Below are 13,118 nucleotides of genomic sequence, written 5' to 3' on the forward strand. Positions count from 1 at the left end.
TATGTGGTTGGCCCCACAGGAATGCCTAGGACATATGGAGTATGCTTTAGGGAACACGTGAGAACACGGCTTGTCTCTTACCTGGTGTTATTTTTCAGTTTGTAGTAGTAGTGTAAACAGTCATTGCAGTGGTCTGGTCCTGGCCCATCACAGCCAACCTCACTGCATTCAGCATCACAGGGACCTTTCAAAAAGACATCAGAAGTTAGAAAAGGAAAATGATGCTAGTAAGTCAGTTTAATCTTGAAGTTGGAATAGAATAAGACATTTTAGTCCCCTGCCACAATGCAGTGACAATTTCTTTAAGATGGAGGAACAATGGTCAATGTAGCTATAAGCCCAAGACGGAACCCTTGATTGAAGGCAAGACGTCAATTGCTGAAGAGTCAAGAATATAAATTATGGGCATGGCCTGGTGTTTATATCACATATGGTAGCCTTGGGGCTTTGGAAATGACAATAAGCATTTGGTATTCCAATGATCAGCTCCACTGAAGCAAACTGTAGTTACCATGCATAGCAATAACTATATGGTATTTATGGACAAGTTAGATTACCAACAAAAAACTTTTACTCAACACCTAGAGAAGATTTTGTATCTTGTCTTAGGTCATTAAAGCCACTGAGTTATCTCTGAAATACTACAGCCGTCATGAAATATCACTATGGCATATGGCACCAACTTCTCAGCCCCTAGTCTTAGATCACAAAGCGCTTCAGGCACAGAAAGATTTAAGTTTGTGTTCTACCAAAGATCAAAGGGCAGCTCAACAAAGGTATGACATATAAATTCAAAACTGCCAACCAGATTAAAGAAGTCCACACTTAAGATGAAGGTTCCTAAGTTCTTGTGCTACACGTTCTTTGGTATTATATGAGAGACAATTTATAGCAAGCAAAAACTACACCAGAGGAGTGGGTTGTGCTGTGACTGACACAGAGCATGGCATGGGTAATTCAGAGAAGCATTTACTTCTTTCTTCTTGATCTCCAACTTTCAGTATACCTGGACTCATTAATTTTAAGCTCCTTCACACCAAAAATTCTTGTGATTTTTAAATACCAATACATAATTTCTTGAAATATACAAATGTAGGTGAAGGGAATCAGAAGTGCTTGAATTCTATTTGCTTTAATCAAAGTGAATTATTGCTTAACCTCTGAGGTCTCTTTTAGCCATTAGTGAATTAGGCTTTATAATTATTATATCACACAAACATAAAATGCTAGAACTCAGGTAGAAGGACTTGGAAAAAGATGTGCTAGTCACTGATAAAAACCATATTTTCTAAGAGTTACAATGGCTTGCCCAGAATCACATGGCTTGGATAGCTGGGATTAAAAAACACCCAGAGGTCTAGTACAGATCTGTTTAAAGGAAGCAAATCATGTATTTGAAATGTCCTCATGGTCTGAATGGAATTAGTGATTTTAAAATTCTGAGGGCTTGAAGGCATTCCTGATTAATTTCAAGAGTCGTTTGACAATGCTGTTTATTTCTCTTTCCCCAAGAGTCTTAAATTGATTTCCAAATTAAATTTCACAGCTAGTACAACTTGAGACAGTTCAGCCATCCACCACTGTACACCAGGGGAGGGGTGACTGTGTTGTGTGAGTTAAGACAGCTGCGGATATCACAGTCTTTGAGAGTCAGTGATACGGTCACCTGTGCCTCTAATCAGATTGGCCTCTAGTGGAGACGCACGCACGCACGCACACACGCATGCGCGCGCGCGCGCGCGCGCACACACACACACACACACACACACACACACACACAGAGAGAGAGAGAGAGAGAGAGAGAGAGAGAGAGAGAGAGAGAGAGAATAAAGAGAGAGACAGACAGACACACAGACAGACAGACAGACATAGGTAGCCCTAAATTTTCATTAGATCATATTTTTATGCATTTAAAAACCCTACAAATATGTATTGTGATATGTGCCAAAGGTGTATGTATGGCAGGTTCACACACTATGTTCCTTCTTTTGCAATCTTAAATTGTTCCAGATACAGCACAGCCTTGCGAATTTCAGGATCATGGTGACATAAAATTGTCTTTGTTCTTTTACAAGTGCCAACATCAATGCTCTAGAAATGTAATCAGAAAGAGGCAAGGATGTGTTATTGTGCTCAGAATTTTAACATTACCAAATCTGAATTTGAATTTGTCAAAATTGGGATACAAGAAAGAGTAATAGCTTATTTACTGCTGTGTTCCATTTATGATTTTTGGATACCCTTTCTCCTGTCACAGAAGATAAAATGGTTTCTAGTTATAATGTAAACAGTAACATGACAAGCTCAAAGCAAAACAAGATGAGACAAAATCTGACACAATCTAGCTCTGGTTAGCTCATTTGGTCTTAATTATCCAAGCATGTTACTGACTCCAGGGTATACTACCTATTTACAATAGAAGAACCTACAACACATTTAAGACATTCTAATCAAATAATTAACTAAAAATGTTTACCTCAGCATCAAGAGAGGAATCCCTGAACTACAGGAACAAAATATTTTTTTTTGTTTAAAAATACATCATATTTCAATTTATAAATACTTCTTTATTAGGCAGAGCTTTGGCAAATGATGTTACATGTCATATCTTGTAAGGGCAGGATGTCCCTAGAATTGGTTGTCAATACAAGACAAGATTCACAAATAAAGTAAAAAACATTAGAAAATTGACTTCAAAACATATAAATTAAATAAAAAAGTGGGCCACATGTTCAGAGAAAAGACAAAAATGCAGTCGGGTAATAGACTTCCTAAATACTTACTATACATAGTGGAACAGTATGGGATTATTTTCCATGACAAGGGCAACAATACTAAAAATAACTAAGTATAACAAAAAGAAGAAAATTACATCAGGCTAAATGATTTAAACAAAATGGTGCAAGTTCTATTTTATATGGAAGACTAATACAAAAATAAGTCTTCCCATGAGATTGCATGTAAATTCCAATTAAGGTCAAATGGAAAACTAAAATGAGACTTTAGTCATTTAAATTTTCATTTGAAGAAGAGGAGGACAATGATCTTTATGAAAACTGGAAGTAGGTGTTTGACAAATGTTAAAATAGACTACAGGGGTTGAAGGTAGGGTATGTGTGTGCCAGCCTCCAGCACAGGAGAAGAGAGGAGAAAAGGGGGAGAAGCCAGTGGTTTTATTTTATTTTTTGTCAACTTGATTAGTCATCTTGGAAGAGGGGCTTCAGCTGAGGAGCTGCTTACATCTGAATGGTCTGTGGCACGTCATACAGCATTGTCTTGATTGATAAGGGAGTGCCCAGGCCACTGTAGGATGTGCCATCCCTGGGCAGGTGGGCATGAGGTGTATAAGTAAACAAGCTGAGAAAGCCAAGGAAAGCAAGTCTGAAAAGGAGCCTTCCTCCATGGCTCTTCAGTTCCTGTCTTGACTTCCCTTCTCAGTGGACTATAAACTATGAGCTAAAACAAAGCCTTTCATCCCCAAGTTGCTTTTCATTCTCCATAGTAACAGAAAGCAAAGTAGGACAAGAGGGGAGAAGAGAAGAAAGAGAAAGAGGAAGACAAACTCATAAAAGTAAAATCAAGAAAGACAGGTGATATTGGTTTAGGAATTATTATGTTGATGATTCAGAAATAGTGGATTAGCAGAGACCTTGCATTAGAGTTGATAAAAGGGGCAATGCTCAGTCAATGACACACATTTGTTTGGAAAATAAAGTTAATTTCAATCTGCCCAAACCAAACCAAACCAAACCAATCAGCCAATTGGAGAAACATAAAGAGATTATCAAAACAAAACATTTGGACATTTAGCTGATTTTAAAGGATAAAATTTCTGAAAATAACAACAATAAAAATGTTGTATATAAAGTACAAACCACACCCTCTATTGGTATTTTCTGTGAAACAATGCATAATAAAAGTCACTCTGGAAAGGCATAGCTGAGGATAGTGTGTTTTCAGGAGGTGTAAGATGATGTGAAAGGCAGTAGCCTACTGAGTTCTTATAGAGAAGGGAATGGCTATCCCCTTAAATAGAAAATGGGTAAACAATGCGACATTTAATCTTGAGAACTACAGAAAAAACACATTTAGGCTTACTAGCAACCAAAACTATAAACATTTGAAAATATCCCTGTTCAGTTTTCCTTTTCTTCTTCCCAGTCAAGGCTGGCAAGAATGAGCACTGTTAGCACCCATGAGCTGGCCTGTGTAGCCTGCAATGGTTGTCTGGAAATCAGTGTGACAGAAGGCTTCCACTGAGGATTCAAAATGATTATCCACTTTGTAGCCACAATCTCAAGACAAAACTCCATCTAAAGAAATAATTTCTGTGATGGCTATTCTTGGTTGTCAACTTGACTACATCTGGAATGAACCCAAGTGGCTGGGTACACCTGGGAGTTTTTTTTTTCCCCTTAATTAAATCATTTGAAGTGGGAAGGCCCACTTTTAATACAAATCTCCTGAGGTAGAAGGATACCCCTTTAATCCAGATCTCTTGAGGTGGAAAGATTCACCCTTAACTGGGACACACCTTCTACTGGCAGCCTACATAAAGAACATGGAAGAAGGAAGCTTGCTCTCTTTGCCTGCTTGATCTTGCTCTCTCTGGCAAGTTCATTCTTTCACTGGCATCAGAGCCACTTCTTTGGGATTCCAACATATACTGAACACCAGCTGAGACTCCTGCCCCATGGACTGAACAAGTACTGGATTCTAGGACCTTCCATTCACAGGCAGCCATTGTTGGACTAGTTGGACCACTAGGTCTGTAAACCATTCTAATGAATTCCCCATTTCTCTCTCTCTTTCTCCCTCCTCTCTTAACTCTCTCTCTAAGTATACACACATATTATATTCATTTAATTCATCATATATATGGAATACACACACACACACACACACACACACACACACACACACATGCATATATATGCAAAGACAGGAAACCTATTTCTTCAAACCTGTCTAAAACAGTGTATAATTCTAAGCAATTTGTGTCTCAAATTACAGATGACATACACCAGTGGTCGTGGTGGTGTGAGTGCAGGTGAGCTGGATCTGAGGACCCGAGAGTAGAAATGGCCCCTTTCTTTGCTGCAGGCTGCATAGGTGAGGTAGCTGATTATTTTGTAAGTGGCTATGGGACCGGTGGGAGAGATTTGTCTGGACCTCAGGTCCAGACAGGACTGGAGAAACTTCCCACTACACTAAATTGTGCGACTCAACAGGCTACACTACAGCTTCCACATGAGATTCTTTTTCTTTTTCTGTTTGTTTGGTTGGTTGGTTTGGTTTTTCTTTTAATTTTTGTTTTGTTTTGGAGGCGGGAAGTTGCAAGGGGATGGGGAGATAAGTGGTATTGGAATGCTTGATGTGCAATCCAAAAAAAAAATCAATAAAAGTTAAAAGAATTTAAAAAATCAGATAAAATACATCATCCTATAGTCACAGGATTGGCTATCTGTGTAGACAATACATACAGCTACTTAAATGCATGAATTTATTAGTAAACTAATGTGCACACAAATATTTGGGGAAGAAAAATTTCTAGACTATGGATAGATGCTGAATATAATGCACATTGTACCACATCTTTGAAGCATATTACAGTACATCAATTACATCATGTTATTCCACATGCCAGGAACATGCTTGAGCTTTCTTAGGTTATGTTCAACTCACCCGCATAATCTTCAGCACCATAGTCATCCGTGGGGTCTTCCACTCGGCTGTAGCGGAAGCGTTCTACTTTGGGAAACTCATTGGTGGGGGAGTATGGTTGTACAGACGTGCCATAGAGGACCAAGGACCATTCTTTCAATTTACCTTGAGAAACAATAACAAACACAGACCATGACTGGATAATCTGAGATAGCAACTCAGCTTCAGGTCAGTCCTTCTCTACAAGAAAAAGTCACGGTGGAACAGAGGCAAAGTTGACAGGAATTGTACTTGATGCAAGGTAAGAAATGCACATTCCTACCATTTGCAGAACTAGGAATTTACCGTTCACATGCCCCACATTTACTGTGTATCCACAACAAGAAAACTGGGAAATAAATGTACTTCTGATCGCTGAATCAAGGGATGAATTGCAAATTATGAATATTTAAGAGAATACTAGCTGTCTAGGGAAGGCTTGGTTTTTTTTGAGATACCAAGATCCTACCTCAGCTTTTGAGATGGTTTTGATAGTGTCTGATGTGTTAATAAGACAATTCTTTTTTCCACCCAATTCCATAGTCAGTTGTTCAGTATTTTTATTTAGATGATTTTTAAAATGGTGCTGTCTGATATGACAGCCATTAGATATACTTGGATATTTAAATGTAAATGAACTAAAATTAACTAAGAAATTCAGGTCCTCAAGATGGTACTAGTCATAAATCCATGGCCATGAATAATAGACTACACCATTGCAGAACATTCTCCTAAATACTGTGGGCTGCAGATAACCCCTCACTCATGTGCCGATAAATCACCTTAATGAACTTAGTGGTTCATGAAGCTAGACCTGGGTGGAATATTTTTGGTCTATTGTAGATGCTTCACCTCAGGTGGAATGGATGATTCTTTACCTACCTGAAGGAAAAGTCACACATTACTAGCCTGGGAAAAATAACACAACTAAGATTATTCTCAATGCATTTTATTTATGTGATTTTAAGTAAAACCTTTTAAAAATAAAAACATCTCTGTTTAATTAATTAGCTAAGAATGTATGTGTGGGCATGTTTGGGGGGCGGTCAAGGGACACTTTTGGGAGATAGCTCTTTCCTTTTACCGTGGGGGCTCTGGGCATTCAATTTAGGTAGTCAGTCTTGGTAACAAGTGCATTTCCCTACTGGGCCATCTTACCAGCCCCAAGTCTAAGACTTTCCAGCTGAGCCACCATAAGTTTAGAACCACAGATATTTCTGTCATGCACTCAGTTTTATGAATCTATGTATTGAGCTAGTATATAGTGGGTTTATATGTGGTTTGCTCTTGGCTACCTTTTCTTTGTTAATTGCCATACTCTTCACAAGGTGAAGGCTACTTGTGTCAGAACTTTAAGCATCATGCATAAGCAGTGGTGAGAAGAGAATGGCCAATGTGCATGGGTGATTTATTTGATGACCTCACAGCAATGCTGGAGAAGTCTTCCTTTCCACAGGATATCTGCTTGACTCCTAATGGAGTATACAACACAAGGATGGCAGGTCATCCCATTTCTCTACCACCTATAGACCTGATTCCCTGTGGATCTAAAATTGACCTTATGAACTGTTTTAGAGTGTTGACTCAAATAGGATTACCCTTGGCCTAGAGACTACTATAAGGATATCTCAACATGACTGCAGTCTACAGTTCTCCTTCTCTCCCTCCTGTTCCTCTCCTTTCTCTGAGATGACTTCACTCCATAGTCCATGCTGGCCTTTGCTGTGGGATGTTCTGTATGTCCTGTGGGAGCCCATTCTTGGGTTCCTCGTGGCTTTACCCAGCAGGTCCACATAGAGGATGATTAGGACCATGGGCCTGAGTGCAGGTGTCTGAGATGGTCTGTACTTGGCTGTGCTGTGGGATGGTCTGTATGTCAAGTTGCTCTGATTGGTCAATAAATAAAACACTGATTGGCCCGTGGCTAGGCAGGAATTATAGGCAGGACTAACAGAGAGGAGAAATAAAAGAACAGGAAGGCAGAAGGGCTCACTGCCAGCCACCGCCAGGACAAGCAGCATGTAAAGATGCCGGGAAACCACGAGCCACGTGGCAAGGTATAGATTTGTAGAAATGGGTTACTTTAAGATATAAGAACAGTTAGCAGAAAGCCTGCCACGGCCATACAGTTTGTAACCAATGTAAGTCTCTGTGTTTACTTGGTTGGGTCTGAGCAGCTGTGGGACTGGCGGGTGACAAAGATTTGTCCTGACTGTGGGCAAGGCAGGAAAACTCTAGCTACAGGCCTTGATCTTGCTATGATCCTGCTGATGCTGTAGTTCCTAAGTGCTGGGATTACAAGTATATGCCACATCTAGCTAAGTATTTAATACTTTTTTTTAATGGAGGGAAAATAGACAAATCTAAACTCAGTGTGGCAGTAGGAACCTCTAGATTTTGGTATGATTATACCATCAAATTGAGCTAGAGAAATTGTACACATCCAACAAAAAATTCAGCAGCTAGAGAAATCCTTCACTAATCACAAACAGAGAAACCTACCACAGGACTCTGTGTGACAGAAACAAGGAGAGAATTATGGACAAATACACTTGTAAATTGAAAAGTCCCTCATCTAAGGTGTGACTAACCCTGAGATGAAAAAAAAATGAAAGGAAGGATATACAAAGACCACATATTTTTATTAGAGCAATAAGGTATAAAAAGAAAATATCTAAGTGATTGGGATTGACTATAGTTAAAGTCAATGTTTAGTAGTATTGTTTTGTTTTTGAGAGAGAATTTCTTTGTGTAGCCTTGGTTGTCCTGAAACTTGCTCTGTAAACCAGGCAGGCCTCGAACACATAGAGATCCAGCTAAAGTGAATGTTTAAATAGTATAGTTGTCCCTCAACATCTGTGAGGAATTAGTTTCAATACCTTCTATGGATATGAAAATCCACAGGAGCTCAAGTCTTTTATAGAAAATGGCACAGCATTTGCATAGAACTTATAGATATCTACCTGCATACTTCAGATTGTCTCTGGGTTAGTCATACTACCAAATACAATGTAAATCATCATCATACTGTATTGTTTAGGGAATTAAAAGCCAATGCATATCCAGTAAATGCAATCTTTTTCCCAATATTTTTTGATATAAGTTTGGCTGAATCCAGGGATACGGAACAATCGTAGCACACAGACATGGAGGGCCAACTGTGTAAAGAGAAGCCAGAATGAATTTGAGTTACTCAGAGAGATTTGTAACACGATGCTATAGGAAGCTCTGGGTAGACTCTGCACTCCTGCAGGACAGAGGGCTTGTATTCTCTACCCCATGACTCTTGCTTGTAGTGACTGCTTAACTAAAAGCCCTGGTTGAGAGCCTGTTGGATGATGATAAAAACAGAGGTATTTTGCTTACTTTAAAAAGCTTCAAATCCTCTACAGACAACACATCCTCTGTATCTACACTTCTCTTGATATACCACTGCTGCACACCCATTTTTTTTTTCCTACAGAATCTCTTGACACTTAGGGGCCTGCAGGAACACCTACTGATGGATAGTTGGGAGACGCAGTGGGTTATGAAGCAGAGCTCAGTCACCACGTCGTTCTTACTTTCCTTCTACATTTCATGTATCCCGGGACAGGGACACTGACTAGGAGGAATAAAAGGAAGAGAAAGCCCTAGGAACTAAGTGAATTATAAAAATAAGCGAGTATCTAGGAACTGTGGTTTGTGGTCTGTCTTCTCTAGCAACCTTGTGTTTGTGGAACAAATATTTGATTTCTGGGTAAAACTTTGGCCACTGTTACATTCAGATAGCATGCTGATGTTGAGTGAAACATACTTATTTTTTTTAAACAAAACTTAAAATATCACTTTATTTACTTATGTATATGCACCTATGTGTAGGTACCAGCGGCATCGAGAGAGGGTGTTGTGTGCCCTCTTCTATCACTTTGAACCCATTCCTTGGAGGTAGGCTCTCTCTGTGAACCCAGGGATCATATTTTCTCAAGTCATCAAGTTCCAACAGTCTTCTCTTCTCTGCTCCTGCTCAGAGTTGGGGCTACAGGCTTGTTCCTGGGATTACGAGTATGTGCATGCCAGAAAACCTAACTTGTTATGTGGGTATTGGGATCAGGTCCTTATGGTTGTATAGTGGCACTCTTAACTGCTAAGCCATCTCTCTAGTCTCACTCCTGGATGCACCACAGGGTTAGGCCTTCCTGATTATGGGGCCTTAGATCCTACATGGCAGTATAGAGGGGAAAGATACTCAAAGCGTAATGGTCCAAATGGATCTTCCTGACTTCCTTGACAGGCAGGCAAAGTGTGGGTGAACCTGAGCTTCACCCCAGCTTCTCCTGAGCACCTCTGTTTTCTGCAGCTCACTGAATGTGAGTTACAGTTACGGAATGTCTGGGTGATCCTGTTCTTTGACAGTACATGGCTCTAAGTCCTGAAGTGTCTCTCAGGTCTGGCCCTTCTGCAAATGGACAGAGCACCAAGGAAGGCATTACTGACAGCTGAAGAGGGGTCTGTGGATGGATGGGAGGCTGCATACTTCCTAGCTACTTGACTCATTTGTGAGTCAAATACGACCAGGGTTCTACCATGGCAATGTAGTCTCCCACTGTATGTGCATTCTTTTATCACATGACAAAGAAGCTTCAGACACTGGCATGAAGGGCTCAACTGACAGGCAGCTGTGGAGTCTTAGAGGAACTGAAAGGACCCCAGTTAACAAGGTAATTTCCATACTGCACACCAAAAAGCGTTTTAGTTTCCTTTGCTCTTTAGTTCATGCAGAGCAGAGTACCATCATTTCCCCCTTTGGTAGTAACCAGAATAGGTGGCTCAGCCTAAGCTCACTGTCTTGCTTGAACTGAAAATGAAAATTTGAGAAACAAACAAACAAAAAGTCACTAAGGAAAGCTATCTCTTTGTTTGTGAATTAGTGTGCCTATAACGCAGTTGAAAGCATTGCCGGTGAACAAGATCAGCTTTTTACAGACTATAGAAAAGAGGGTCAGGTGTGGTGCTGCAGGATTTGCGTTTCATCCATAGCTACATGTTTATTCTTTATATCATGTTCTCAAATTATCCCATTTTATTGAGGACTGGAAGATGTGCAGATAACCAAAGTGTGTATAAAATGAATCATGCCCAGAATGGTGACGCTGTTCCGGGAGTGCCGTCCTGATGTGGTTGTGACACATCACTCATGCCTTTATGTGCTGAAGGCCTGTTCTATACACAGTGCAGTTGGGGGAGTGAAACCTTTAAGAGGTAGGGAGATACTATTGGGAGATAGTTAGGCTATGGGGCTCTAGCTCCATCAGTACATCAATGATGATCTCTCAGAGTAAGTAGATCCTGCAGGGGTGAGTTAGTTCTGGAGAGAGTAGGCTGCTAAATGAACCTCCAGAACCTCGAGGTTCTTTATGAAGTAACAGTGTCAGATTGTTGCTATACCCAAACTGATCAGCGTAGGCCAAGTGTGGAACATTCTTTGGTTCAAATATAGCCCACTATTTCCTTCTACAACACAAATGAATTTGAAATGAGTTCTTACCTGGAGTTTTGAAGTTCCTCAGTTGAGATGGAGTGTCATAAACTTCAAGGACCCAGTCACCAGCAGCCCGTTCTCCCCAGCAATGAATGGTCATGAACTCCCAGTTCTTAAACCCTTCCATGGAATGATCAAATAGCCTGAAAAACCATAAGAATTTTTGGTGTGTATATTAATCAAAAATAAGCTGAGTATATAGCCCAAAGCATGGTCAACAGTCTCTGTATCTATCAGCATCCATGGTCTTCATCTTGGACATCACCAATGGCCAGACTCACACACAGCATCATAGCTCCACAACAAAGAAGCAGGCCTGGGGCTAGCCATGCAGCAAATTGGAAGGATTAGCTAGCCATTTAGGAAACATAAAAACTAAGTTAAGACTCTATCCACAAGACTGATCATAAAGTGCTGAGTTTGCAGAGCAACCAGAGTCTCTTATACTGGGGGTAGGGATGCAAAAATGGTACCCAAACTCTGGAAAGCACTGTTAAAGTGTTCTAATAAAGTTCAAAGAGCACTTTACAGCAATCTCTTTTCTAGATATTTATCCTACTGAACCAAAAACATAAACCTACAGAAAGAACTCCATATGGATGCTCATCATTGTTGAATCCTGTAAAGGGGCTGGATCCAGGTTAGGTTTCTAGCACCCTATGCCTGTAACTCTAGTTTCAGGGGATCTGATGTCCTCATTTGGCCTCTAAAGACACCTGTCTATATGTGGCACACATAAACTCATATATGTAGGTACACACACATATACATAAATTAAAAAAAATCTTTAAATTTCAATGACCACCACCTGGTAGATTTATTTATTTGTGGTCTGTGTGTTTGTGCATGTTTGTGTGAGAGTGCATGCTTGTAAATACGTTTGGAGGCCAGAAGTTGGTGCTAGCTTCTATCATTCTCTGCCTGTTCCTTTTGATGCAGGGTACCCTCCTGAGTCTGGGCTTGAATTTTTCTCAGCTACCCTGGAAGCCAATAAGCCCAGTGATCTTTCTTTCTCTACCTACTTTGGAGCTGGGGTTATAGGCATTGCTGGATATCTGGCTTGATACATGGGTGCTGGGATCCTAATTCTAGTCCTTATGATAGGGGTGCAAGTGCTCTGAACTTCTGAGCTCTCCTTACAGCACCCATAAACTGGTCAATAAGCGAAGTATGATGTGCTCATGTGAGTTTCCCAAACATCATTTGACACAAAAGTGCAAGACACAAAGAATATGTGCTACATGACTGAAGCCATACAACTTCTAGAAGAGGCAAGAAAAATAAAAATAGTCATGGGGTACTAAGGAGGAGAGAATATAAAGCAGGGGAGGATGCTTGGAAGTGAGGGATCTTGAAGCAGTGCTGTGCAGTCATACAGCAATAGAGATTTATCAAAATTCATAGAATTACTCCCATAAAAGTTAAGATTCTCACACTTAGAAGGCTGAGGCATGCAGATCTCTGTGAGTTCAAGGCCAGTGAACTCCAGGAGTCCAAGTCAGACCTTGCTTCAAACAAAGAAACAAACAAACAAACAAACCAAAAAAGGGCAAAGTTTCTGCTTATTAATTTCATTTGATCTAGAGTTGCATCTGGAATCCCAGCGGGGATCCAGTTCTTCTGGTGCTTCCAATTTCTTTTCATAAGTTTTTAATTCCTTTATATAAAATATTTCTTTCTAGTTGAAAATAGAGTGATATTTCCTGTGGTGTTGTGGAGGATACAAAACATATAGAGCAAAAAGTTTAATGGAATCTTTATCAAGAATAAAGAGGTGTTAAGAACTAATGTATAAATAGCCACAAATAATATGAAATACCTTGGGGTAACTTTAACTAAGTAAGTGAAAGACCTGTATGACAAGAACTTTAGGTACCTGAAGAAAGAAATTGAA

At 40.0% G+C, this 13,118-nt stretch overlaps 1 protein-coding gene across 1 annotated transcript in view; it reads right to left on the reverse strand.

The window, feature by feature from the left end:
- Pcsk5 (proprotein convertase subtilisin/kexin type 5) overlaps window positions 1-13,118 on the reverse strand; it is a 425,182-nt gene that overhangs the window by 151,440 nt on the left and 260,624 nt on the right. Inside the window, 3 exon segments of the mRNA XM_028874891.2 lie at window positions 82-184; window positions 5,686-5,829; window positions 11,231-11,367. Coding sequence (XP_028730724.1) covers window positions 82-184; window positions 5,686-5,829; window positions 11,231-11,367 — 384 coding nt within the window.

This window comes from Peromyscus leucopus, chromosome 1 (assembly GCF_004664715.2).
Source record: "Peromyscus leucopus breed LL Stock chromosome 1, UCI_PerLeu_2.1, whole genome shotgun sequence".
NCBI classification, from domain to species: domain Eukaryota; kingdom Metazoa; phylum Chordata; class Mammalia; order Rodentia; family Cricetidae; genus Peromyscus; species Peromyscus leucopus.